Source organism: Betta splendens, chromosome 10 (assembly GCF_900634795.4).
Source record: "Betta splendens chromosome 10, fBetSpl5.4, whole genome shotgun sequence".
Lineage (NCBI taxonomy): Eukaryota > Metazoa > Chordata > Actinopteri > Anabantiformes > Osphronemidae > Betta > Betta splendens.
The window spans coordinates 5,004,665-5,032,056 of NC_040890.2; the positions used below are offsets into that span (position 1 = coordinate 5,004,665).

The 27,392-nt window shown below is 44.0% G+C and overlaps 4 protein-coding genes and 1 long non-coding RNA gene across 11 annotated transcripts; 2 read left to right on the top strand and 3 right to left on the bottom strand.

Annotated features, from left to right (window-relative positions):
• Positions 1-2,588: 2,588 nt before the first annotated feature.
• nocta (nocturnin a) lies at positions 2,589-7,523 on the top strand. Of its 3 annotated transcripts, XM_029165928.3 has the most exons (4): positions 2,589-2,818; positions 2,895-3,046; positions 5,892-6,176; positions 6,300-7,523. In XM_029165928.3, the coding sequence occupies exons 1-4, from the start codon at positions 2,736-2,738 to the stop codon at positions 7,145-7,147; spliced, it is 1,368 nt and encodes a 455-aa protein (XP_029021761.1). In that variant the 5' UTR covers positions 2,589-2,735; the 3' UTR covers positions 7,148-7,523. The 3 variants fall into 3 exon arrangements, with proteins under 3 accessions (XP_029021761.1, XP_029021762.1, XP_055368592.1); XM_029165929.3 differs by lacking the exons at positions 2,589-2,818; positions 2,895-3,046 and adding an exon at positions 3,076-4,763; XM_055512617.1 differs by lacking the exons at positions 2,589-2,818; positions 2,895-3,046 and adding an exon at positions 4,798-5,407.
• Positions 7,524-8,089: 566 nt separating this feature from the next.
• elf2a (E74-like factor 2a (ets domain transcription factor)) lies at positions 8,090-13,813 on the bottom strand. Of its 2 annotated transcripts, none has more exons than XM_029165923.3 (9): positions 13,532-13,813; positions 12,327-12,410; positions 11,423-11,705; positions 10,763-10,870; positions 10,453-10,566; positions 9,947-10,030; positions 9,665-9,857; positions 9,331-9,582; positions 8,090-9,198 (listed from the first exon to the last, which is right to left on the bottom strand). In XM_029165923.3, the coding sequence occupies exons 2-9, from the start codon at positions 12,399-12,401 to the stop codon at positions 8,631-8,633; spliced, it is 1,677 nt and encodes a 558-aa protein (XP_029021756.1). In that variant the 5' UTR covers positions 12,402-12,410; positions 13,532-13,813; the 3' UTR covers positions 8,090-8,630. The 2 variants fall into 2 exon arrangements, with proteins under 2 accessions (XP_029021756.1, XP_029021755.1); XM_029165922.3 differs by having other exon boundaries at positions 10,453-10,569; positions 13,532-13,811.
• Positions 13,814-13,917: 104 nt separating this feature from the next.
• Positions 13,918-21,968, top strand: LOC129604799 (uncharacterized). The gene is made up of 2 exons (XR_008696021.1): positions 13,918-14,059; positions 18,688-21,968. It is a non-coding gene; the product is annotated as an uncharacterized LOC129604799 (long non-coding RNA).
• mgarpa (mitochondria localized glutamic acid rich protein a) lies at positions 15,142-24,363 on the bottom strand. Of its 4 annotated transcripts, XM_029165920.3 has the most exons (8): positions 23,847-24,361; positions 22,264-22,361; positions 22,040-22,145; positions 21,233-21,250; positions 18,750-19,073; positions 16,254-17,503; positions 15,881-15,945; positions 15,142-15,788 (listed from the first exon to the last, which is right to left on the bottom strand). In XM_029165920.3, exons 1-7 carry the CDS (start codon positions 23,920-23,922, stop codon positions 15,910-15,912), a joined length of 1,908 nt encoding a protein of 635 aa, XP_029021753.1. In that variant the 5' UTR covers positions 23,923-24,361; the 3' UTR covers positions 15,142-15,788; positions 15,881-15,909. The 4 variants fall into 4 exon arrangements, 3 of the variants coding, with proteins under 3 accessions (XP_029021753.1, XP_029021754.1, XP_029021751.1); XR_005898269.2 differs by having other exon boundaries at positions 15,881-17,503; positions 23,847-24,363; XM_029165921.3 differs by lacking the exon at positions 15,881-15,945 and having other exon boundaries at positions 23,847-24,357.
• A 1,219-nt stretch (positions 24,364-25,582) lies between these two features.
• Positions 25,583-27,132, bottom strand: ndufc1 (NADH:ubiquinone oxidoreductase subunit C1). The gene is made up of 4 exons (XM_029165930.3): positions 26,925-27,132; positions 26,295-26,398; positions 25,954-26,031; positions 25,583-25,698 (listed from the first exon to the last, which is right to left on the bottom strand). Exons 1-3 carry the CDS (start codon positions 26,968-26,970, stop codon positions 25,972-25,974), a joined length of 210 nt encoding a protein of 69 aa, XP_029021763.1. The 5' UTR covers positions 26,971-27,132; the 3' UTR covers positions 25,583-25,698; positions 25,954-25,971.
• Between the last annotated feature and the right edge of the window lie 260 nt (positions 27,133-27,392).

Below are 27,392 nucleotides of genomic sequence, written 5' to 3' on the forward strand. Positions count from 1 at the left end.
TGTAGTCTTTGACCATTGCAAAGAGCAGTCAGTGTACCTGCACATTTATTCGTTTATTTCCAGATGTCACAGCAAGATGATATTAACTGATCATCATTTTTCAGATTAGTGTTACTGAAACAAATTAAATACCACATACCTGCAATCCTGTGAAACTCCTCCTTTTTAATAGTTCTGAGGAGTTTGTTATAAAGAAAACTACCATTTGCAAAACCTTGTAACGCAACACAAAGAATCTGCTCGGATGTAAGAGCACGGCCATGATGGGTGATGTGTCTGATGTTTGGGTGGATAAGATTATTGATATATGTTATGGGGTCTCGAGAAAAACTGTACCGCTCAAATAAATAAACTTAAGGACATGACAAAAAATCAACTTGTGGCCTCAAAATCCTATCGCGGCATAAATTCAATGCCGTGCAAATTAATACAGCCTCCTCATCTACAGGATTGTCTAGAAACGGACGTGCCATTTTAGTCTCTGCGCAAAGGAAACAGGTGAAATCTATGAATGTACTGAAAGATTAAACAGTGATATTTAAACAGTGTTCACTTTAAAAAGGGGCAGGGACCGAAGGAAACTCTGGGTTTCCTGAATAAAACCTGCTTGCGACCAGGTTAGGTTCATAGAGTAAATTGTCATAGTAACTGACTCTGAGTTTAGATTACCTTTCTTCTTGAAACGGGTTTAAGTGACCTCCCTGTCTGAAACAGAAAACTTTTGAGTTTTCCTCATTTCGGGTTTAACAAACTCAGAGTTTCAACAAAAACTCCTTCTTGAAACGGGCCCCTGGTGTCCTGGTCCTTGTGTGAACACAGTCCTACGGGTTGGGTGGAAGGTAGAGGACTCTGTACCAGTAGGACTGTTGTCATGGATCATTAGTGCCACCGAGTGTCCAGACAGGAGTACAACGCCTGGATAAAGTGATACCTCCTTAATCTTTAAATCAAGTGAATCATAACCATTATGAAGTTACAGTGTTTCATTATATCTGCTTTACAGGCTTCTGTGTTCAATCCATCGAACACACACACACACACACACACACACACACACACACACACACACACACACACACACACACACACACACACACACACACACACACACACACACACACTCTCTCAGCAAGACTTTGTCAACTGAAGTACAAAGCTGCTGAGGAATGAGATGCTGTGTTTTGGCTCTTATTATGGCTCATATAATATATGTTAGTGGAAGCACAAGCTTCTGTGAGTTTTCAATAAATTGCTCAGTGTGAAATGAGACATGAGGAGCTAACAGTGGGTACAAACAGAGCCTGAAACTACTGATGGGAGGGAAGATGTCCCAAAAGGACTCACGAGCTCAGTCATCACATGTGTTAAAACACTGCATTTTGGTTCCAGCTGTGCTCACTTTGATTAGCTTATCATGTAAAGAGCTCCTGGGTAACAACCAACTCTGGTTAATGAAGCACCAACAAAGTATTTCAGAAATTAGGTAGGGGATGGAACCAAACCAATGAGCAGATGGAACTGGCCACAACGTGTAAGAGCCCCAAGGCCCCCAGCACAATCGACAGAAGAGGCCTTACAGCGAAATAAGGTGAATTATTTGTCCTCAACACGAACAATATGATGAGACCATCAATGGCATAATAGAAGGTGAAGGTCAATAAACAACAAAAGACATTTTGGTGTGTGTCCAACATGACTTGCTGTGGCAAGAGTCATTGCTTCTCTGACTGCTGGTCTCTAATAGTTAATAAAACTTTAGATCAGGGTTTGTAGACCAGCGGTTTATTGTAATATGTTTCAGTCTGACGGCATTCAGTGAAGGTCTCACCACTAAATGAATAACTGAAGTTCAGAATACGCTGTGATGCTGTTTGAAAATGATTGTTTTCGCGATGGTTTTGTGAATGTAGGGACGAAGGGAGCTGGGCCACCAGGTGGCAGCACAGAGCAGCAGCTGAGTCCCCCTAAGATGGAATTGTACGTTGGTATAAAAACTACTCACATGATGAAACAATTATAAATTATAATAAATGATCAATTTATTTATTCTGATGGGAAAAGTTCAAAAATCCAGATTCTCTAAAACCCTGACATATTTTAAACTATTTAATATGGACGCAGATACTTATATTATATTCCAGGCATGCAATTGGTTTCTGAAGATTTTTTTATGTAAACTCTGATATGCTCAGTTTTAATTTTGTGACTATGTACATTCAATTTGAGTTGCCTTTTTCCTTGATTTTCTCTTTCAAATTACCTAGTAGTCCAATATACTTCCAAGTCATCTATGCATTTGTTATTTTATTTTCTCTCATTTTCATGTTGCAATATATATTCACTGTTGTTATTAATTAGATAATGTATGTTAAATATACATTATACTACAAATACTGGCTTGTAACTATAAAAATACAGTTGAAAATAAAGTTGGCGTGACTTGGCTCAGCTACAGGTGGGTACTCGCCTGTGTTCTTTCCGGAGAACTGGCTTCAGGGCGGGTGGAATTATTTCGTAAGAGAGACCGGACAGACGTTGCTGCTGACGTCACCGTGGCGCACACCACCGTCGAGGGGAGAGACAATGCGGCTATGTTGACGTAGTCTACTTGCTCTGTCTGCAGAGAAGGCGAACGCTGCTCGCCACATTCTATACAACCGCCTGCATTTCCCACAGAGCTTGGTTTCGCTAAGTTGGAGCATCTGGCGGATTTTGGAGCGGCGGCGGACTGGACCATGTGCAGGAAACCCCTCAGCAGCCGTTGCTCCGTGACACACTGGGAAATGACGCGAAGCTTCCGCGTGTTTCGGCTTTCTCTGTAAGAACAGTTGAGTTCTTAGTGGAAAAGGGAACGTTGCCCGCAGCTTCTCTGTCGTGTCCGCTGTATCTTCCAGGCCAAGAATGAAGCCGGTTCGCCACTGTTCAACTCTCCTCAACCAGCTGTGTGCGGTACCGGCATTGGCACCCGGAAGAGCGTATCCCGCGGGACTACGGCAGCTTCGGCCCGGCGTGAGAGGAGGGGCGTCTGTCACGGAGCCGAAAGCAGGTGGGAGCCGTGATGAGCTTCAGGGCTCAAAACACGGGTGTCACAGGCTGGTCCTCTGAGCCAGCTGTTGACTCACTTAGGTGGAAGTGGCAGCAGCAGGTCAAACACATGTGGAGGCTACTCTGTGCAGAAGACGAGCCAGTTTGGGCTTTAGGGACATGTAGGACTTGGTGTCTACCTCTAGAGGCACCAAGCCACAAGTTTTCAGTCTCCTCTTGAACTGGGCTGGAAGCCACAATGTGAGGGACAAGATAATCTACTGCTTTATCGATGATCTGTGTGTATTTGTAATGTGATGTGAAGTTATGAATATCAGTAACAGGACAGGTTGGGTGAAGGGGATAAATATAGGAACGCAGGGAGAGACACCAAGAACTAAACATAATACAAAACATCAAAGTAACACAAAAAGAGAGGGTTTAATGTTTTATGAAGCAGCAGCTAATAACTAAAACATTGATTCTTCCAGAGGCGCTGTCATCTCGTTGTTATTAAATACAACAGAACCATTTGATTTGTCAGCTTCTCAGTGTTTATTTATCACAGGCCAATGCTGCTGTCATTACTTTTATATATTGCTTTTCTGAAACCATGACGTAGGACGCGATGGGCTTAATCAGTTCAGCAGATTTTTCTGCATCCAGGTTATTGTGGTTATTTTAAAGCAGCTGTGTGTTGTTATATTACATGCTGTGTCCTTCAACACACTCCTTCTTTGAAAGCTCAAGTCAAAGCTTTGAGTCAGTCAGGGCTGACTCAAACCCTGGAGCTTCCTAGTAATTACCCACCCTGCCTCATAGAGTTTAGCCATCTAGCTCAGCCTTTTGTCTTCCAAGAACCGATATATGTGAACAAGGCGTTAATCTACACTAAACAAAATGCTTTCAGATGTTTACTTCAACATTGTCACAAAATGGCCTACAAGGTATCATGAAATAATAGATCAAATGAAAATATTCACGCTTTGGATAAGACAACATGAAGACAAAAAGCCATCTTCAGCAAATCTAATGAATTTGAGAGGAGATTTGGCAGCCCAGCGTTCAGATGCTAAATGAAGCTACTTCCCTTCCCAGCTCCAGTAAAATCAATCAGCCAGTGCTTCACTACTGAACACACATACACACACACTTAGTGGCAAATTCACTGTTCTGATAAGAAATGGCAACAACAACAAAAATAAAAAGACCATTTATTAAGCAAACGTGACAACCTGGTGCAGCCTCCCAACAAACTGCCACATGCCAGCGTCCTGCTCCACTGAAGACGTGCGCCATAAAATATCCTACATCCCTGTCCACCAACCCAGCGACATCACATATATTTAGGATGGACTTAATAAAACAAAAAACAAACTGTTAGTCAAGGGGAAAGCAAAACTATCCATCACAATACGACATGCAGCCTAACACATGCTGCTTGTTGAACTGCCGGACAGGACACACAAAAAAAAGCCCTACACTGTGACCGGTAGAAGATCGCTGATGAGATGGTGAACTGGCCTTTGTGCACACAGTGCTGCCTTCTCACATGCGGAGGTCACATTCCAGTTCAGGATGTTTCCTGCATAGCTGTCATTTACTCTTGGTGTCTCGTGAGAGTCACGCTGTATAGACCCACACCCTGCAGGCAGTCCTCTGCTCAGTCTGGCTGTTGGAGGAGTGACACAGACGGAGGAGTTCAGACTGGTAGCGGCTCTTTGTTGGTTTCCTTCTATGTGAGTACGTGTTGTTAATGATGACAGTGAATGTAACAAGGGGAGATCAAATGTTGCTCTTCAGGACTCTGCTATGACGATGATTGGTGTCTCTGTTAGATTGGAGTCTAAACGCGTCAGTCAATGCGCCGTGAACTAGGATCCAAGTTCCAGTCCTGATTCCTGCTACAGCCCGTGTCAGTGCTTCTCCAAAGCACTTGATTAAAGTCTAGGCTGAACCCTGACGCGTGTGCAGTTTACGGTTGCTCCAGTAGCAGTAGCTTTTTGGTAACACGCTGAGTTGTTTTTCCACCTGGGGTAGTATGTGTGACCCTGTGTCAGCAGAGGATGAGGTCTTAGCCTAAACCAGGGGTGTCAAACTGTGGTCCTGGAGGGCAAGTACAAGCGTGCATGTCTCTGTCTGTGTGTGTCTCTCTCTCTCTCACTCTCTATCTCTCTCTCGTCTCAGACAGGCTTAATGCTTGTTCAGGGGTCATTCTGTCACACGTTGACTGGGAGGGAGTAACTGAGACAGACGTCCTAGAGGATGAGAAGGATAAATGATGAGTCAGACAAAAGAAAGAGGATATAGTAGCAGACAAGTGCAGGAGTGAGCGCTAAGGCACAGAGAGAGGAGGGCACGGCATTAGACATGGAGGCCATGGGTAAGAAACTTCAACTTATATTAAACCACACACTGGTGTTTGTCTACTATAGCATTGTTATACTTTCAGCTGGCCTCAGGCTATATTTCCACACATTTTGTGTGCATTACTTGTCTGAACACGAGCATGTTAGTGTCTTATGCCTGTTTGATCCTGTCTATAGAAGTAGTGCTTGGGCTTGTGTTGGCACTGAAGGTTTCCTGCGCAGTTGAAGGTTGACTGAAAAGGACGTGGCCTGGTAGCTCAGTAGGTAGAGCATTAGCCCTCCAGGTCTCCAGGTGTGTCCTTTAGTAAGACACTTCACACTTCGGGTGCCTTGTACAGCAGCCCCCTGCTCCCCCAGGGGATGGGTTGAATGCAGAGGACAAGTTTTTTTGTGACATTTTAGCAGATGTGATAATGACAAATAAATGATTTCCTCTTTGCTTCGTTTTTGTTTCTAAATGTAGAAACATTGAAACATTTTCTCTTCTGCTTCCGTCAGTGTTTTCAATGGGCGGCGGCAGCAGCAGGTTGTTTGGTACGTTGGCCCAGTCCCTGAACAGCATTACCTTGGCCCAGTCGGACCTGTACCCTGAGGAAAGCCCAGACCACCATCAGGAGTTGGCTGAATTAGACCCTGACCAGCTGCTCAGAGAGTGCGAGGAAGCCCTGCAGAGGCGCCCGGCCCGCCCACGCCGGGACCTGGTCTATCCCACTGGAAGGGTCCCTCGCCGCTGCAAAAACAACCCTTCAGTTCGCATCATGCAGTGGAACATACTTGCACAAGGTTGAGATTTTACAGTCAGGATGCAAATGTAGAAATGTGCATTTAACATTGCCTCGCAAAACATTTTGTGATGTGTTATGTGTTGTGCTGATGGGGCTAAGCTGTGTGGCTTTGTGTTTCCAGCTCTTGGAGAAGGGAAGGATGGGTTCATCCGCTGTCCAATGGATGCCCTCAACTGGCAAGAAAGAAAGTATCTGATCCTGGAAGAGATCCTCACCTATAGCCCTGACATTGTGTGTCTCCAGGAAGTGGACCACTTCTACGATACCTTTCACCCAATCATGTCCAGCCTAGGTTACCACAGCAGCTTCCTGCCCAAACCCTGGTCTCCCTGTCTGGATGTAGAGCAGAATAATGGCCCTGATGGCTGTGCTCTGTTTCATCGCAGTTCCCGTTTCTCTCTTGATGCCTCGTCTCACCTGCGGCTGTCAGCCATGATGCTGCCCACCAACCAGGTAGCTATTGTCCAGATGCTGAAGTGCAGAGTAACGGGCCGGCAGCTGTGCGTGGCAGTCACCCATCTGAAAGCTCGTAGTGGCTGGGAGAGGCTGCGGAGTGCGCAGGGTGCTGACCTCCTGCACAATCTACGCAGCATAACGTCCCTGGGTGTTCAAAGCAACACAGGGCCGGTGGCTGTGCCTATAGTAGTGTGTGGCGACTTTAATGCAGAGCCCTCGGAGGATGTCTACTGGCGCTTTAGCTCCTCCCCCCTCGGTCTGAGATCTGCATACAAGCTGCTGAGCTCTGACGGACAGACTGAGCCGCCCTATACTACGTGGAAGATCCGGCCCTCTGGCGAGAGCTGTAGCACGCTGGACTATATCTGGTACAGCCATCATGCTTTGAGTGTGGACTGCCTATTGGACATTCCCACAGAAGAGCAGATTGGCCCTGATCGGCTGCCCTCCTACCACTACCCCTCCGACCATCTATCATTGCTGTGTGACATGAGCTTCAGGGAGGACGTGTAGCTTCTTGTGGACGACAGCTTATCCAGGAACTGAAGCGGGCTATAAAGGCAGCAGACGTCCTGGTAACGGACAATTTGACGTCATCTACTCGAAACAAGCTGGTGGGATTTAGCAAAAATGTTTTGTTCCTTTACCTTCAACTTTACCTGTTACGGCAGCTAAAAGATTTGTTTGCTGAAGCTGGTTTACTGAAAACTAACTGCAGCTCTTTATTTAATTCCAGTAAGTACTGGATATATAAATCTAACTTTATTTTACATATTATTGAAATTTCTATGGTTCTAACAAAGTTGACTCCTTCTGTTGTATGGTTCTTCAATGTTACTGAACATGAAATATATTAACTTATTAAATAAACGAATTATTTTAAATCTGACTGTCTTTTACAGTTCACTACAGGTTTAGTCAGTATATAGGCTCAGTCATCTGAGAACACGGTTTTGTCCACTGGTAAAGACACTACATGCTAAACAGTTTGAACATCACAGTGGTTTCTCTGGACAAACTGACCACAATTCTACTCATGTTGGATCTGACTAATACTGTCCTTTTAGAGAATGAGCTACCTGGAGTCCAATTTAACATCTGGATGTTCTTCAGCGCTGCTCATTTCAGGTCCACAGTACATGTCTGGATCAATTAAGTACATTCACGAAGAATATTTTAGTGCAATGTTAGACTGGTATTGGGCACCTTCTTCCCTCACAATGAATAAGATGGCTTAAACGCGTCCTGACCTGGGCCACTCACCAGAATTCTGGTGCAGTGTGAATTAGGGCAACTACACAGATCTGTAACTCTCTAAACCTCAGCTCACTGTTTCGCATTGATTGTTGTTCATTTGGTTTTATCAAAGTGTCCTGGAGCTGTCAAAGCAGCACAGTGCCTCCCTGTGGCCACAACAGCACAGGGCCTGACATGAATAAAACAACTTCAGGCAAATTTCACATTTCTTTTTTTTATAATATGTTTCAGTAAAATCTACTTCAATACACTGAGTACAAGGAAAAAAATAGGATATTATACTTCAAATGTGGAGCATGTCATTCATTTTTTCCTCTGGAGGCAGACTCCCTTTCTGAGAACAGTAAAAAAAGACACTAAGTGTTGGCAGAAGGAGACAAACAAACCAGAAAAGGAACCAAGGAAAGGATTTTATACTATGTCTGTACTGATACATTTCCGCTGAGTATCAAAAGATGCTTTTTCCATTTACAACAAAGTCTTGTCGGGTTTATTATATTACGTTTGATTACAAAAAGGAGATGTCATTCATTTACAATACGAGGCTGCCCACGTCATTTGAACGCAGGATCTCCATGTGTCCCTTTAATCCTTTGTGGTGCTTCCGCAGGTCCACGGTGAGAGCCACATTATGCTCTCAGTATGAGCCAATGAGAAGGGAGGTGTGGAATGTGTCCTGCACTTCCTCAACAGTGTCCACAGTCACTTCCTGTACCTCTCCTCACTCGGGAAGGACCTCTCAGGATGATAGGGTTTCAGTTGCTGGTGAGCTGGAAGGAAGCAGCACCTCAACCTCTGATTGTGCTGCGTCAGGCTGACTGGACAGCTGTGGGTCTTGGGAGTGGGTTCTCGGCAGGACGGGCTGAGTTTGGCTTACCTGAACAGAAAGCTGAGGCAGTGGCTGGGCCACTGCTGCTGGTTTGGCCAGGATGAGCTGTGGTGCTGATCGCCCTGCCGTTAGCTGAACCGTAGGTGCGGTGCCTGCAGCAGGTTTACCGAAAGCTTGTGTTAGTTGTGTAGCTACAGGCTTAGCCTGAATGAGCTGTGTGACTTGGCCTGACGCATTGGCCTGCATGAGCGTTGCCAGCTGGTTGGCAGGAATCGTGATTATGGTGATCTTCTCTCCTGCCTTCGAACCGGCAGGCAGCATGGTGGGCAGAGCCTGGATCACCAGTTTAGGGGGCGCGCTGACTGAGGCATTAGCCACCGTTACTGGGACTCCCGTGGTAGTGGTGAGGATTGGGGATGAGTTTAACGTCATTTGACCTAATGAGTTAGTCATTACGACTGGCATGGCTCGAATGGGCCTGCAGAAACACAGAAAAGGAAAGACATTACAATTGCCCAGATGACCACTATTGCAGTGTCTCATTTTCTAATAGGAAAACAACCTTGACAAAGACTGAGAGGGATTAATAATAAAAACTAACACGTCAGACCTGTTGCTGGCGTTGTTAGGGATGACGGTGACGAAGGTCTGCTGTGGCTGGGTGGCAGCGAGGGACTTGGTGACCAGGCTGACAGAGCCTTGCTGGTGAGCCGGTTGCTGGCCTAGAACAACCCCCTCCCCATCCTCTACTTCGTCACCCTCTTCGTCATCGATCACACGGATGTTTTTGGGCATGTCTTTAAACTGGTAGGCCAAACGTTGCCCCTCCACCTTTGCCAGAATCCCACGTTGGTAATAATACCTACATACACACACACACACACACATTAATGCTGACAGACAAACAGACAGAAAGAACTCCCCACACACCTGACAGTCCTGACCTCAGCGCTCGGCCCATGGTCTCATAGTTCATGTCAGGCTTGTTCTTGTGTTTTCCCCACAGCCGGGACACCGCCTTGGAATCCACCAGTTTAAAGATGCCCTTCTCTCTCTGCATCCATTTAATGTACTTGGGACAGGTGTTTTTATCTTGCAGCAGCTCTAGCAGAAATTCCCACAGGTAGGTGGTGTTGCCTGAAACACACAAGCACACAGCACAAAGGCATGAAGCAACATACAAGCCTGTGTCTCTACACTGATGATCCACTGTAGCCATCACGGACCTTTGCCTTCCCTTGGCCTCTTTTTGATGCCCAGGTCAAAGGAACCATTGGAGGCAGGCTGGTGTGTCTTGGGCTTGCGTCCACCTGCACTCGACACACAGGTTTATTATTAGGGGTGTACTAAACTTAAATATCATAATACTGTGTTTTGTTCCACTGTATCAATTCAAAAAACTTTGACACTTTGATTTCATGCTGAAATGATAACTTCCAATGAAAGACTTGTGGCAGTTTGTCTCATGTTGCATTTATCTATGTTTGTATGTTATTAATCTAGCAATTAATTGAGCTTTGATCCAAAGGAAGGGTTATTGTGTTAGACAGTCTCTCTTTGCAGTGCAGTTTTAAATATGAAATTGCTACTGACTGAATAGAAAATAGATAATTTTCAATTCAAAAGTAAAACAAAAAAGTGTCTAAATGTTTACTATGGCTAAAAGTGAGCGCTCACAGACAGAACAGCATGTAATGGGCTTTAGCTTTGAGTCCTCTGGACCAACACCAACCTCCTCTCTTCTTCTTGACAGCAGGCTCACAGTCAGGAGGAATGGGGAAGGACTCTTCCTCTATGGGCCCACACTCTGTAGACACTTCTACCACCGTCTCCATCATCACATCCTCTGCTGGAGCCAAACAAATCCCCAAGTTCACACTTCCACTTGACTTTGGACCAAGAACATCAGAGACGTGTCCAAAGACCAGACTCTTAATATCAGCACTAGTTTCCTTACATGTAGAAAAGTTCTGCAGCTAAAAATTGTTCTATGATGCACTGGTTGTCTGCATCAGCCTGCCAAGCACTGGACATCTGATTACCTGTGTTGCGTTCACTGTGTAATCCTCCAGGAGACTCCATGTGGAGAAGAGCCTCAGCTGCTTCAAACGTTTTGTCAAAACACACAATGTCTTGACCCGACATTTCCACTACAGACAAGAGACAGACAAACTCAGTCAGCAGACTGAACCACACATGCTTACTGAGTTACTCCATGTAACAAGGAAACAAGGATTCCGAGTCAGGTGAAAGACTGCTGCATTTTCAACAGAGCTGCAACTATTTTGAAATGCAGACTTCCTTGTTTGTGCTTTGCATTGGCAGTCTGTTCCTTCCTTCCTGTTTCCTGTCATCTGGGCCATACGTTATTCCTGCCAGCAGAGCGTGGACAGCTTGTGTCTTGCAGATTTATATCTGACAAATTAAAAGGAACAGCTGCACCCAATTTCTTACAAATCCAAACAACTATGTTGTTAATTTGACATCAAAGTCAATCTTCTAGACAGATCTCTACAGGCACTCTGAATGTTGTGTCTTACTTAGAGCTCTTAGAGAAACAACTCCTGCAAAATTTGGATGCAGTTAAAAATTACCCATAACTACCTGGTTTTATAGTTTAAGTTCTTATACGGAGACTACACAAAATAATATGGACAGCCAGCAACTCAAGGCAGATCTGACATTCAAGAATTGAGCCTTACCAGTCTCAGCCACCTCAGTGACCACCTCCTGCTCCTCTGCCACATCTTGCATCAGGTATGTCTCGTCATCATAGACCAACACCTGGGCTGAGTAGCACTCCTCCACCTGGGTGCTGGGTATTTCCTCCACAATCACTGCTGGGCAGCTGTCCTCCTGCAACACCACCGCCTCCTCCTCTTCCACAGCCTCCTCCACCTCCTCACCGCCCTCTACGATCACTGCCTCTGACTCCTGCTGGACCATCTCTTCATCCTCCTCCTCCTCAGCGGGAAGCTGCTCACACTACAAAGTTTTAAATGATTCCAAAATAGTAAGATTGTTTTTTCTTCAGTCTGAACTGAAATAATGGCCAAAGACAATGCAATCATTGACATTCCTAAACAAAATACTATAAGTTAGTGCACAAAGGTTTCTTCTTGATCTCTCTCTCGGTGTGCTCTTAATGTCATAGATGTATGTGTGTTGGTTGCATTCATATTCTTAAAAACACTAACCCTAGAGCAGAATTGATTTTCTACTGCAGCCTCTTCTGCTCATATGCTCTCTGTGATGGCGGGTCTCAGCTGACAAAGCTCAAGACTAGTGAGCCAGCGCACATCACACATTGTTACCACTCAAGTGTTCTAGGTCATTAGGTGAGCTGTTACAGTTAGTATGCCCTAGGTATGGTTCTTTTTACTAACTTGATTTGGCCTTGTAGCCACCAGCTAATGCACCTTCTGACCGACCAGTATCATATTGTTTGTAATCCTTAACAGGAATATTATTAAAAGCTGTGTGCCAATGAAAAAAGTGAAAACACTAGTCACATCACACGTCCCTGGGCACAATATCTATGTTCTGTAACAAGACCTTTACTACTTTTCTTTGTTGTAAATGAAATGACAAACAGTCTGGGCTTACCTGCTGGGGCTCCTCCACCACGGTGACATACTCCACTATGTTCCCTCCACTGTCTGACACTACCACAGAGGTCATCACTCATTCCTAACAAATTCAGAGACAGTCAACAAAGGGAGCACCAACAGTTCTGAAATACATACATCATCCACAACATAAAATAAAGAGGTATTAAAACACACACTCAAATCACATATTTGCTTCAAAAATAAACATGCAGTGTCTCTGTAAAAACACATACAGTGCAGTACATTGGTTGTGTCGTTTTGCCTGTGAGTTTCCAGTGGTCCTTGGTATCCTTACGACTTAACCCCTAGTGATGTAGACTTTAATTTGATTACAAAGACAGATTTGGTAACTTCAGTGTGAAGAAAAAGGCTTTTTAGTTTACACTTACTCACGCATCCGTCAAAAGTCTAACTAAACAAATCGATAAAACTCAAGAAATAAATTCGTTCGCTACCAATGTTGTGCAACACACCTGATCTGAAAGTTTATTATATGATCACTGAGCAGATCGACACCTGTGATATGCTGTAATAGCCAAGGACAGAGCATAATAGCAGAAATATAGAGCCTAAACAATATGTAATTGTTAGCATGTGAGTTAAGCTAAGCTTTGGTACCGATTTACCTTCACTTATTCTGGTATGAATCAATAGATTGATCTGACAGTTCATTCTTTACAATAATCATAAAAAAACAATTAGCTCACAGTACGGTGCATTACAGCGGAACTTTGGGCTAAGTATCAGCTTCAGTAAATTCGAATCTGTGTGGGCTGCTGTTTCTGACAGACTCCAGGCACCGATCATCCTCAACGCACAGGCTAATGTTTACTTTCTGAGCGGGCTACAGTTCAAAACTCTACAAGCTAACTACTTGTTCTGCTATCTACTTAACAAAACGTTTCCAACATACCCACTTACACTAGGAATCTCGTGTAACTCATCATAATTAAAACAATAAGGAATCAATTAAGACACACACTGCTTTTAGGCAGATATCTCGTCCAGTCTAATAAGTTAGCAAAGCCTAGCACGAAACAGTTAGCAGACAACAAGCGAACAGAAAACTACACACAATTTTATGAAAGTGCACACAATGGAAAAAAGAGTTGTCAACAAATAAAACAACAACGTTTTAAATGTTTGAGGTGTGATCAGGTGGAGCCCACTGATAGTAATGTAGTGAGTTTCCTTCCCTACCTTGTTTTGCTGTTGCTAGTGAAGTAAGCACCACGGCTAGCGCTAGCTGGGCCTGTTAGCTAACGTTAGCAAAGTTGAGAAGGCCAAAACGTTTACTTCTTCGCAAAAACAAACGTTTGCAAGTCCTCGATCCTTAAAAATTCACCTTGCGGACACTTAGACACGTCCTGTGCAGACCCCAGTAGGTGAACGCGCGTAAAGCCTCTGAACTACTGTTTGGATTCTGCTCGTCGCTTGCTAAACCGTAGCCTTCCGGCGCGCCGCCTCTTCGCTACAGCCGATCCAACGGGTCAAAGCGCAGGCCGCCGTGACGTCATGGGACAAACCCCCTCCAACAACAACAACAACAACCGTTAGCCGCTGGAAAACGGAGCGGCGTCCAAAATAAGCGCCTTTGGATTCAATATTTACAAAACTACATTAATTAACAAATTTGGTTTGCCTGCTATTGATTGCGCGCAACACATAGCGACAAACCGGAAACCAAAAGGACTAACAGGACACCTATACACACATGCGCACAGATTGGTATGTATTCCCTCCTTCCCAATTTAAAAGGCACACGATTTGCTCAACTCTAAGTAACTAATAAGAACTAATGGAAAAGCCAAAAATAAAGCTTTACAAAAGAGGCCAAGCGTGGGATGAGAAACACTTATGTACGTATGTACTAACGTGTTAAATAATGTGTTTGTTGTACACTGTCAGTAACTGCCCCATACATCCATCACTCCTACTTTGTAACAGTTCTATGAAAATGCTGCTTCGACGTCATGTTCTGTAAGAATATACTTATATAATATACTAAAGTTACATGAACCTAGAACAATTGGTTATACGTATTGTATCTGTAATGTCCTACATTAATCTTAGTCTTGCTCTGGTGTTGTAGAAGGAGCTGAGATGCTCAGGAGTTTTCTGGTCATGGGTTTCCTGCTTATTTGCGTTTTTTGCTTTCTTGGCCATATTTATTCTCGTTTTTGTTTACGCCTGCTTTTCCTATTGCTGAACTTTAGCTCCCAGGTATTTCTGCAAATGCGAATCATGAAGCTTCAGTCCTCGTCTTCTCCATCAGGTGGAGCATGTTCTCCTTCGTGTGAATCAGTGGAAAACAGAACGTTTTCATCTAAAGGAGGTCATGTGTGGATGGTTAGCAGATATGAAGTCCAAATCTCCCTGCCAGGATTGTAGGGTCGAGGCTATTTTTTTGTGTTCAGTGAAGTACTAAATTCTTGCCCCTTGAACCTCCCTTCATATCATTAATTTGGACGGGAGTTACCATAAATATGATGAATTTCAGACACTTCCCAAAACTTGCATATAGACTGTTCAGCAAGTACATCCCCTTCAGCTGTTTCAGGTTCCACAATTAAAATATATAGATTTCGTGGTTACAACAGGCAACCCTGAACTCTGGCCTCAGTAATCGGTCTGGAACAGGGTATACCAAGTAACAAAGCCAGAAACAAAACAGGAAATGAAATGTGAAAGAAAAAGTACACATCTTTGCATATTTCTCATATATTTATCTGATAAACAGTAACTTAACACTGAATGGACAGAGAGAAACAGCCGATGTTCTGCTCTCTGTGGGTGAAACATGAACACACTCCAGTCTCTAATGTGTTTACTAGTTTGTTGAAAGACACAATACAAGACACAGCAACATTTAGTTCAGTTTCTTCCAGTTAGACCACACAAAGGACTAGTTGTTTGGCTTAGAAATAATATGCTTTTATTGAACATGGAAGATTGTTTTTGGCTCAGGAACTATAAAACTGGGATCTAGGGTAGGTGTGTAGTGTGAAAACACAAGGAAAACTGAGGTAGAAAGACAGCTACATTGAGGAAAGCCATTTAGCCCAAAGTGTTACTTCACAGAAAGTAAACAAAAATAACGTATGTTCATGTCCTTAGCCAGAGTAGCAGAAGCTGATACCTGCCTAACAGGCTCATAGATGCCAGGTACCAGGACATGATAGAGTGGAGTGATTTCTGACTAAACACAGTGACTAACAGGCTCAGATAGCTGTAAATACTACAATTCACAGATGTAACAGGAAATGTAACTACAAAAGAATTGTGTTTATTATGGAAACCACTGCTACTGTGTTGGTTCCATCAAACTGGCACTGGTCTAAACAGTGTACATCCTGTCATTAATATCAAGCTACATGGAAGTGTTTCAGGGTGAAAACAGGAGAAAGGCACAACCTCCTCTTCTGCAGGGCAGGAAGTCATCCTTATGATCTGCTTACTGTGAGGAAGAAAGAAGAACCAAGGTGAACGCAGAGCACTGAACATTTTGTCTAACCTGCTGAGGATGTTAGACATCAAGCACACTCTTACCATTTAAGGAAAGACTCAGTACTCAGAAACTACTGCATTTGCATCCTAAGAAGACGTCGCCTCCCCTGGGCAGCCAAATTTAGAAATCCAGGTTAGAGTGGTACAAAACCTTGTATTACTAATCCTGTACTTATTCTGGCAAGGACAAATCACCCTATTTCTCTATAAAGGAAAGCAAATATCTGACCCTGGTCTGAGGGGATCACAGCAACTGACTAGCGTAAGGTGCATGTCGATGTGACCGCTGCTGGGGAGACTTACACTGCAAAGTGTTAGGAGTGATGCACCTGTATTTAGCACTGCCCACTATCCCTGTAAAAAGGCTCTAATGCACTAAGATGGATCCGTTCATCAATAAAACATTACGTGATACCTCCGACATGGGGACTTCCTCGTCATCCGGAGCCGGGATGACCCTTCCAGTCATAGGACTCACTCCCAAAACCTTGGGCATCTTTTCTGCTTTGGGTTTCCCCTCCAGAACAACAACAATGTACTTTGCTTCAGAATCTTCTGCCAGGTTTTCCACAGGGCCCGCAGCTGTGCTGGTGGCCACTTCTTCCAGTGAGGTTTCTTCCCCCATTAGTGCTGTAGCCTCTTCAACGACTGCATGGGTCTGGTCAGGTATTAACAAAACCTCCTCATCTGGTCCAACAACAACTGGTTCTGAGGCTTCAACAATGACTGCAACAGCCAGTGTAGGAGCCTCTTCTGCTGCTGCTTCCTTAGCTGCTGAGAGAGACTCCTCTGCTGGTGCAACATCCACTGGTACTGAAGCATCTTCTGCGGGTGCAACTTCAACTGGTGCAATCTCAGCTGGTACAACATCCATTGGTACAGAACCCTCTTCTGCTGGTGTAACATTAACTGGTACAGGAACATCATCTTCTGCTGGTGTAACCTCAACGTGTACAGGAACATTTTCTTCCACTGGTGCAACATCAACTGGTGCCAACCCAGATGGTGCAACATCCACTGGTACAGGAGCATCTTCTGCTGGTGTAACATTAACTGGGGCAACTTGATCTGGTGCAACATCAACTGGTTCAATCTCAGCTGGTGCAACATCTACTGGTACAGGAGCATCTTCTGCTGGTGCAACATCAACTGGGGCAACCTGAGCTGGTGCAATATCAACTGGTGCGATCTCAGCTGGTGCAACATGCACTGGTACAGGAGCATCTTCTGCTGGTTCAACATCAACTGGGGCAACCTGAGCTGGTGCAATATCAACTGGTGTAACCTCAACGGGTGCAAACCCTAATGGTGCAACATCTACTGGTACTGAAGCATCTTCTGCTGGTGTAACATCAGCTGGTGCAACATCAACTGGTACAGGAGCATCTTCTGCTGGTGTAACATCAACTGGGGCAACTTGATCTGGTGCAAAATCAACTGGTGCAATCTCAGCTGGTGCAACATCCACTGGTACAGGAGTCTCTTCTGCTGGTGTAACGTTAATTAGTGCAGCAGTTTCTGTTTTTGGTGCAGGTTCTATTACCACTACATCCTCTGTTGCTAACTTAGTAGCCCCATTTCTTTCAACAGGATCTACTGGCACCCACTCTTCTTGCCCTTCAACCATCTTCTGTACCTCCAGAGTTGAGGCAGCTGCCAGCAGCACTGCAACACAAAAAGCCAGCCATTCAAAGATCACTGATGCTAGTTATGCTTTCATACAGCTACCACTGACCCAAAGGTGGTCAGTTGTTGGGTGTGACAAATTCGAAGGTGCAAAGGATTTGATGCCGCTAATAAATATAGGTCATAAAAATGACAAATAGATCCCCAGTTATGCAGCATTAAATGCGGAACGCATGAAACACCTGAGCAGCTACTAGGGCAGGACTGTGTTGGTCAATTACCTTAAGGTGTTACAGAAAATTACTTCTAATACATGAAAATCAATATAAGAAACTTGTGAAGACAATGAAATATAAAGATCATCACAAGTCAGACAAATCAATGACTGCAGTAAACCTTTGTGGTTTGGTAAAAAGCTTTATTGTATGGCTGAATTATTTACCATATGATGTTCACAATGCTCATTCAGTTGTGAGCAAAATAAATATATGATCACATCTCAACCTATTGTGTTTCACAGTCTCTTCAGGAAACAAACACACTCTAGCAGTAGTTTGTACATCGTGTCTGTGTGTCATCCTGCTGAAGATACACCATGATACCTGGCATAATAGTGCATCATTGAAGCCTAATGGAATAATACAGTGTTTTGTCTTATGGCATAATGCAACAAAGATACAAATGGATGAGATACAGATGGAGGTCCGAGGCGTTTCTGCAGATGTGCATGTAAAGGATGGAGCTTTGGCTAAGAACTGCAAGAAACCAGTGCTGATGTGAATTTTTGATATGTTCACAGTGATCACATTTATTTTACCCATAACTGTAAATGAGCGTTGCGTTAAGATCTTACTGACGTTAACGTCAAATCACAGGACCTGCCCAGGGGGTTATATTTAACTGGAGCAAATACAGACATCAGCAGGAACCTATGCTATGTCATTTTCTGTGAAAAAAACCCTACAGAGTGCTGCCTTTCATACACTCTGCAATAAATATGAGAAAAGACATATTCTTAGGAAGACGAGAGAGAATGTTCAAGACGAGAGAGAATGTTCAAGAAGAGGGAAAACTGCTAGCCTTGTGATTCTACAGGAAGTGTTGTACATCACGTTTTATCGTTTTCAGTTTTGTTAGACACAAAACCACCCACTGTGAAGCCTTTAATTAAACTGGTCTATAGATAATTAAGTTTGTGTCTGTTCATGCCATCATTCCTGCAGTGAATTAGCAGAACCTCAGGCCTCGGAGACAGTTGCCTGCTCTTCAAGTGAAGAAGTCGTACCAGTGCTTTCAGGCTCCTCAGAAGTGATGACCAGTTCCTGGGCAGCCTCCTCCACAGCTTCAGCCACTTCTGCAACTGCCTGCACCTCCTGCGTAACCTCGGGAGCTTCGGCCACGACCTCAGGAGCTTCGGCCACGACCTCAGGAGCTTCGGCCACGACCTCCGGAGCTTCAGCCACGACCTCCGGAGCTTCGGCCACGACCTCCGGAGCTTCGGCCACGACCTCCGGAGCTTCGGTCATGACCTCAACCTCTGCTGCGCTGTCAGCAACTGCAGCCTCATGTTCCTCAACATCACTCCTTCCAGTTGGTTCTTCCTCTCCACCTGCAAGAACCAGACACTGTTTACAAGAGCACTAGTTTGGCAGCCACTAGTGTTAAATAAAAGTCATCATTGGTGCAGTCTGCACAAGCAATTAACATATCATATATCAAAGATTATCTAGATCACTTTAAAAATGCATTACACAGTCATATTAATAATGTTATTATAATGTAGCTGGATTTCCATCCAAGGCATGTGAAACAAAACAATGGAAAGAAGGCTGCTTAAACTTTCCAATTTTGTGAGAACTAGTCAGAAAATGGGATAGAAGTGATAAATTGAGAAGCACCTTATTTTGACCTCAGCTATACATTTACAGTCCACCAGGACATTGGTTCAGTGTAGCAGTAAATAAACTCTCTGAGGAACAGTCCCTCTCCATACTCAAGGTTTATGGGTCAGGCCATGTTTTGTGGCTTACAACATCTGACTAACATTTGTTATGGAATGTGGAAAAACATTTAGCTGACCCTTTGTGAATATGGGCTATGATATGATCACCTCAAAATTTAGACTTGATAGAAACATTAACAACTTAAAGGTTTGGATCTGAGGCCAGCACGCCAGATCTAGAAATCATTCAGCTTCCTTAAGCTTCCTGAATCTTGAATGGATTCAACTTCCTGAAGCAGACAGAGACAGAGCCCCAGGCTGAGACAGAGCCCCGAGGACTGAGTGGCAGCCTGTGTCTACAACAGCAAACCAAAACACAGCTAATGACAGCCCTGTGGACGGACCTAGTGCCGGGCCAAGGACATGCCCCACTAGACTGGACCAAACCAGGCCAGAAACAAGAGGAGACGTATTCACTACATGCAAACGGAAAGACTAGTAGGATGAGAGACAAAGCGGGGGGGAGGGGTTGGGGGCAGATAGACAGAGACAGACAGGCAGGCAGGCAGGCAGGCAAGCAAGCAGGCAGGCACAGACAGGGTTGTGCTTCTTTAAGCTTCAGCTCAAGTTTTCTTGATGCCACTGGCAAAGGAATCGATTGCCTTAAGACCATGAGGAAGCGTTGTCACCTGTATCTAACACACTTGGGTTCACTGCAGGGATCTGATGTCTGGTGCATGTAATGTTTTATCAGCCGTGAGATGGAAGTAATTTTAATGAAGAAACAAAAATAAGGTTGAAACTAATTTGCTCACTGAGCTCATTCAGAATGAAAAAGGTGTCAGACCAGTAGTCACAGCATTACCCAGAGGCTTAAGCTTAGAAGAGGATTCTTTTTGCAGTAGAGGAGAAGAGGAAAAGGGAAGAAAGGGACTTTTTCTTGTTCACATCCAGTGTAGATCTAGGACGAATATCCATGCGGCCACAGAGGACCTTAGCTTTAGCATTAGCTGAAAAGAGCAAAGAGAGACGGTTAGAGAAATAGGAAATATTTATTTACAGTCACTCTCTAAGTTCTTGAATCTAAGTTCAACTACAGTTAAAAATGGATATACGCTGAGCAAAATGTGCTGAAGGTCAATCAAAGGTTATGAGAGGAAGCCTCTCCAAAGTCAGCAGTATGCCTCAGTGGTCCGCTACCTGACCTGAGCTCGAAATGGTGCAAAGCTCTGTTTCTATTTGACTACTCCTACCAAGGTAGGTGAGGAACACAATGAGGGACAAAAGGGGTCCAGTGGGTCACATTAGTGAATGAAGCCTGAGGTCAACAAGGAGGACACATGTTCAAACGTCTACGCACACTGTGCTGCACCGGCCACCTTCTTAGGTACTGAGTCCAAAACAGCAACTCTGAAATTTATTCTACTTTTATGGTTTAGTTCTCTAATTCATGTTTCCTGAGGCCAGGGAGGGGTTGTAGTCCAGTGGAGCGAAGTAGAGATGGTTCTAACATGGTGGTCAGCATGGGGTTCAAATCATTTTTCCCTAACTGTAAATGTATTTATGACTAATCGTGTGATGTATAGAACTTTCCCAATGACCAGCAACCTGTGAGCTTCGCCCAGCTCTTTAATGTAACCTTGGCTAACAAATCTTTGTGTGTGATTAAAAATGCAGTGCTTAGATTAAATCACATTAATACAACTTGTGATCTCAGACTGATGAATACAAGCCATTTCCCCATGCTGTCGTTCCTTTGATCAGGTCAATGTTTAGTAAGCATTAGGTGCCATCAGGCAGTGAAAATTACTAATTATGGTACTCACCATCTTCATCATCCTTGCCTGTAAATGGAGAAAGAGTGCATTTAGACATGTCACACACGACTGCCGTAAGTCTGCCCTTAATGTGTGTACATACATATACATGAGGCCGAATCTCAGTAAAGACAGAGTGGTGGGTCAACTAGGTGAGCGGGGAATATGTTGCTGGACCAATTATCTTAAACATCTTCTACTACTACTGTACTACTACTACTACTACTACTACTACTACTACTACTACTACTACTACTACTACTACTACTACTACTACTACTACAAGGAACATTTAGACGATTGTAATGTGAATAAAACTATACAAGAATTTATGGGGAAAAAAACTGGGTAAACTCTGCCCAAAGGACAGCATTCACATTTGTGAAAATCCTGGGGGACAGACATGAGTGAGAACTATCTACTCACATTTTCTGTTACTTAGTGACTGTGTTGTCACTACTATTAGTGATGTCACAGAAACAGGAAACCGATGACACTGCTGATTTGACTAATCAGTCTCTGGAAAACGGTGAACTAACAGCTATACCAGATTACATGACAGCAGAGTTATGTCATACAGCTGAAGTTCAAGTTCTTTACACAATCGTAGGCAAACATGGCGACTATGGAGCTAGGTGAACTCTGAACAGTTCTTGATGTTGTTCTGCTCCTTTCACAGTGCCTGAGGCCAAATCCCTAGCCTGATTTAACCTTACATACAACTTTAATAAAACCAACCAGCTGTGGCTGTTTATCTTACAGTATGCTTTTTTTGGGGGGGGGGGCATGCGATTCGCTGGAATTAGAAGTACTTACTCTTAGGTGGCCATGGTTTAGGCACCCACTCTGCCTCTAATTTGGCATTGAGTTGTGCCATGCGTTCAGCATACCTGGCGTTGTCTGCGACCACGTTGTTGTACGCCTGCAGACAGAGGAGAAGCTATTTGAGCAGCTGCTGTTGTTGAGAACATGCCGTTAGCCTTGTCAAGCCTGTTTGGCTTATTACGATCAAATGCCCTGAAGCTTAAAGAAGAACTTACATATGACACGGCACCAACAAAGGCTCCACCACATAGCACAGCATAGATCAGGTACTCCCTTGACCCACCGGGAACAGATGACATCTGCCGTTGCATGGCTGGAAAGGGTTAAAGTTCACATGTTAGATCAATGAGGTGTCACTGATTTAGTGTGTACTACTATGAAGTAGGAATGATATACCTATAAGCCTCAGCTCCAGAAGCCTACTTCTCAACCATGCTTCAAACATTATAGCAATGTAAATAAGTAAGTAAACTTTATTTATATAGCACTTTTCACATATAAAATATAAATATATAAAATATAAAAGTGATTCATAAGGTTCTTAAGCAGGTTTTGTGGACGATCACTATGTACTTATTTGAGGAACAAAGAGTACGTAATGTAAAGCAATTTCAGGTGAGTAACAAGTCAAACCAACTGATCCCACAGCTCAGACTGGGAACGACACGTCAGACTGGATCAGAATCTTCACCTTTTCGCTACCGACTCCACTAACAGTTCATATGTGCTGGGACTTACTGGGGGCCTGACTGGTTGTCCCTGGACAATGTCACAGGTTAGAACAGGAGAGTACCCATAAATGCTAAAACTATGAGAGACTGATCATTAGAAGAGACTGTGTTGTAGCCATCTGAAGGGGGTCTGTCAATGATACCACTGAAGCACTGTTCTGTTTCTACAAACGTCCTCTACAAGGCAGCACTTATCCTAGCATTTCAGATGGAGCAAGCAGGTTGAGCTTGGAGCTCAGGTATCACACGCAAATCCTGTGACCTCTTAACCCGTGTTGCCTCCTTTCAGCACCATAACCCTTTAAATGGACTTGAGCTCAAGAGCCCAAATGAAGCAGTTGTCAAATACAACCGATTTCTGACATTTAAGGTTTAATTAGTATCTGGCCTGGAGTCCAATCACTGAGCAAACCACACGTTTTGAGAGGCAGGTCCTCGTGTTACTAACTGTTGGAACTTTGGAGAGAAGCAGCCAGGCCACAGCTGGCAGCACAGGGGTCGTCACCCTGAGTTGAGGGTTAAAGGTCAAACTAGCAAAACACAGCAACAAAAGTCAGAATAATAGACTACATATTATCACTGAATAAAGAAAGGTGACTGTTCTCACGAAGCAGCTCTGTCCACAAGGTGGTTCAACATACAGCTGCTTCTGCCCTTTACAGACTGTCCGCTGTCACACACGCACTCCACGTGACCACGACCATGTTTTACGCTGCCGTCAGTCAGTGAAGGTCACATACAAATGTCGATCGCATATATTTATTATTCTAATAATTAAAGGCTTTGAACGACAGTGATGTCGGAAAGCAGAGGTCGCCTGTCACGTAAACGTGCAAGATACTTCAGCTGAACTACTGTGAGACTAACCCTTTGGTAAACAAGCGGATTATCGGCAGAGGACACGGCAGCCATCTCCCGTGAACACAAACGAATGTGGCCAGGCTCAGGGATCGCAGCCACGCGGACGCATTCCTCCCGTGGGCACAAAGTGTCCTGCTCCGCGCCACGCAGCGTACCGCGTAGTTCGGCGGCTCCTGTCACGCTCGTTTGTGGCTGCTGAAACTCACCGTGTTGCGGCAACCTGTAGGCGGCTCCCCGAGCCAACGGCCCGCACCTCCGCCACGCTGCTCTGCAGGCAAACATCGCTGCTCTCCGGGCTACGCTGTGAAAGCTGCTGCTGCTGCTGCTGCTGCTGCGTGAACGGCTTCTCCGCTGTGGCGAGCGCTGCTCGCGAGAAGGCGGAGAAATGGAATGTGTTGCGCAATGTATGGAGCGCCGTGCTGCGCCTGCGGTATATGACGGGCGCTTTACGCCACAGACAGACGCTCGCTGCGCGAATGATGAGATTGAGAAGGAGAAGGTGATCTAAGGACGAGCTAGAGCACACGAACTACCGTAGAACAGAAAGTCTATCAACATAGCGCCGCACATTACCGGTTCTTCTTGTCTTTACAGGGGGAGTTCATTTCATTAGGTGTATACGTTTGTAAACGAAACGAAACTACATAAATCAAAACAAGTTCTTCCCCATAAAAATACTTTTCACAGAGCACTTGAATAATTCTCTATGGAGCCAAATTAACTTCTGGTAGTGATGTCTGCCTTTACTGATCCCACATTGAGGAATTACCCTCTGCATTTTACCCATCCTGAGGGGAGCAGTGGGCAGCCACAGTGCAGTGCCTGGAGAGCTAGTGCAAAAGTGTATTACTCAAGGACACACTTGGTGCTCTGGAGGGCTTGAACCTGGGACCTGATCACTTATGAAAGCCAGGGTGATGAGAGGAACCCTGCAACTACACCCAGTTCAGTGAGTGGTAAGAGGAAACCTAGTAACCAGGGAGCCTACATACCTTCAGTTCTGAAAGAGCAGGCGTCGTGACCCAAGCTGCTAACACAGAACCCCCCCAGACAGAGCCACAGTAGCCACAGAGACGACACCCGAGGTCAGAACGGACCATTGTTGAGTCAACGCACGCCTACTCCCCACACACCCCCACCAGAGGGAGGGTCAGTCCCTGGATTTGGAGCCCGAGCACACACGGTCTATAGCGAGCCCACCAGGAGAAGACCCCGGCCCGCACCCAGGGAACTGTCAGCACAGACATGCTCATCTGGTCTGGCTACGTTTTCCTGCATGCAAACACTGACAATGACAGACTGTGTCCAGGCTGATGTGCTGTGATATGCTGATGTGTGGTCGAGCAGCTTCTCCAAAGCCCCGTGACATCACCACTGCTGAGAAAGAAAGTAAATACAGGTCCTGCCTGAATGCTGCTTTTAACAAATGATCTCATATTTTTTTATTGAGAATGAACCAAGGTCTCATAGATTCATGGTGTTGGAGGTACACTCTTAGTCACAGACCTGATGTTCATTTTGTCAGTTCAATGATGAAAATATAAGGCTTGTTTTTCTTTTGAATTATTAATGTTCTGTATATAGAAAAAGAAATGAATAAAATTGTATTTGTATGCAAACAATCAACCCCCACAGAGACCTTATGTAAAACACTGTTCACTTTCTGGTGGTCATGGACAGACAATGCACTGACGACGTTTTATTTTAAAGCATTGATCGTTCGATATAATTGTTTCATAAAGTTGTGACTCTGTACGTGTGCTTAATTAAATTAATGTCTTTTAAAATCACTATCTACCTAACAAAAGGCATGAATTGAATTATATAGAAATACTTTGTGTGGGGTCAATTCAAATGGGCAATGACAAAAAAAGCAACAATGATAAGTAATAAAATATGTATCAGGCATACTATGACAGCCGGTTGGAATGAATGTGACCTGTTTGTGTTTGGTACCTTACATATTTTTTATTTCATACAGAATAAAGAACAAAGAACAGGAAACAACAGAAACGAGAGAGGAACAGATGAATCCTATAGACAGAACCTGGTGACATCCTGCACAAAAAAGGAATAGCAAAATTATTTTTTTGCTCATTCATTTACAAAGTATATTTGTACCTGACTCACTAGCTACTTCATAAGATACTTCTCACTAGCTACTATATAAGATAAGATACTTCAATGGCAAATCTGCCAGTGATTCTACTTTTTCATGGCTATAATTTTGACCTTGTACCTAATAAGATGGTTCTTGAGTATATTGCACTATAGGTGTCAGATCACAGTATATCATATATTAGAAACACTTACGTTACATGTTACTACTGGTTAATCCAGGCCATTCCTCACTTTGTACTCGTGAATGTCTGTATTGTGCTGCTTGAAAAGCTGAAATTTGAACAGACAAAAATACTAGGAGGTCAGATTAATGCATGAATTATACATATTTATATGAATGATAAAACCTGCCATTATAACAAACCACATCCCATGACATAAAAATGCTCAAAGCTTTACAGTTTAAAAAACCTGCATGGTGACAAGATGGCGCTCAAACCAAAGATAGAATTTACTAATTCACAGAATACACACAACACAGACAATCTTAGCAACTAAACTAATGATCAGCATGAAACAGAATGGTTGTTTACCAGGCCCCAAAGAAAAGCAGATGATCCAAAGGCAAAGCCCACTCGCACCCAGTTGGGATTGGCCATGTCAGGCTTGGAGCTCTTGAATATAAACCTGGAACCAACTGCAACGAAAAGAACCATGATTTTTTTAACAATACGATAGATAAGATCATATATCTCAATGTCAGCAGGACAGAGAGGAAGAATTCAATGCAGCATGACCTAGTGGGACTCAGGAACAATCACTAACTTGTGTCCTTTTCAATAACACTATTTTATTAAACAATGCAGTAATTCTAAACACACACATTACAACTGAAGCACTGTCTCTATTCTACTACAGCCACACTATTACTTGTAGTGATTAACTATATAACACATGAAAGTGTTGAGTGTCTCATAGTGTTTGTTTATTTATTTAAGGTTTGGCAGCACTGTCACATGAGCGCAATCAAAAATAGGCAAAGCAATTACCCTGTGGGATTAATTAAGTTTTTCATTAATCCAGCAAGTGTGACTGCAGTGCAGAATGCTAAGCTAAGGTCAGGCTTTAAAACAAATACGTTATTCACGCTATAAATAGCAAGCTAAAACACGTCCTATCCAAAACCATAAGCACGAATTGTTGTTATTACAATGGCGTCTTACCCTTGTTGACCACAACAGCTCCAGATAATAACCTGGTGGAAATCATTTTCGCAGTAAAAGAGTTGCCTTCCTCTAGCTAGCGATCGTGTCGCTCTGCGGTTGATTACATTTCCTGGCAGTACAAAGTAGCTGACCGTCAAATCACTGAGTTATCGAGCCACACCAAGTGTTCGCTATTATAAAATACAAAGGAATTAAAATGTAATCTTGAAGTTATGGTCAGTGATGGGGTCAATGCATTATTTACACGAAACGGCACGTAAGAGGATATGAGGGGTGTAGGATACAATAGGCGGCAACATTAAAGATGCAAACCGCCATAACCAGACCAGAGAACGTAGGGACTCCAGGATCAGCCTTTCAAATCTTTCATTATGTAAGAGGTCAGAGCCACAGGTCTGTAGTTGTTGAAGACTCTGGGACGTGGCGTCTTATTCACTGGCACAATACATGACTTCTTCCACCCAA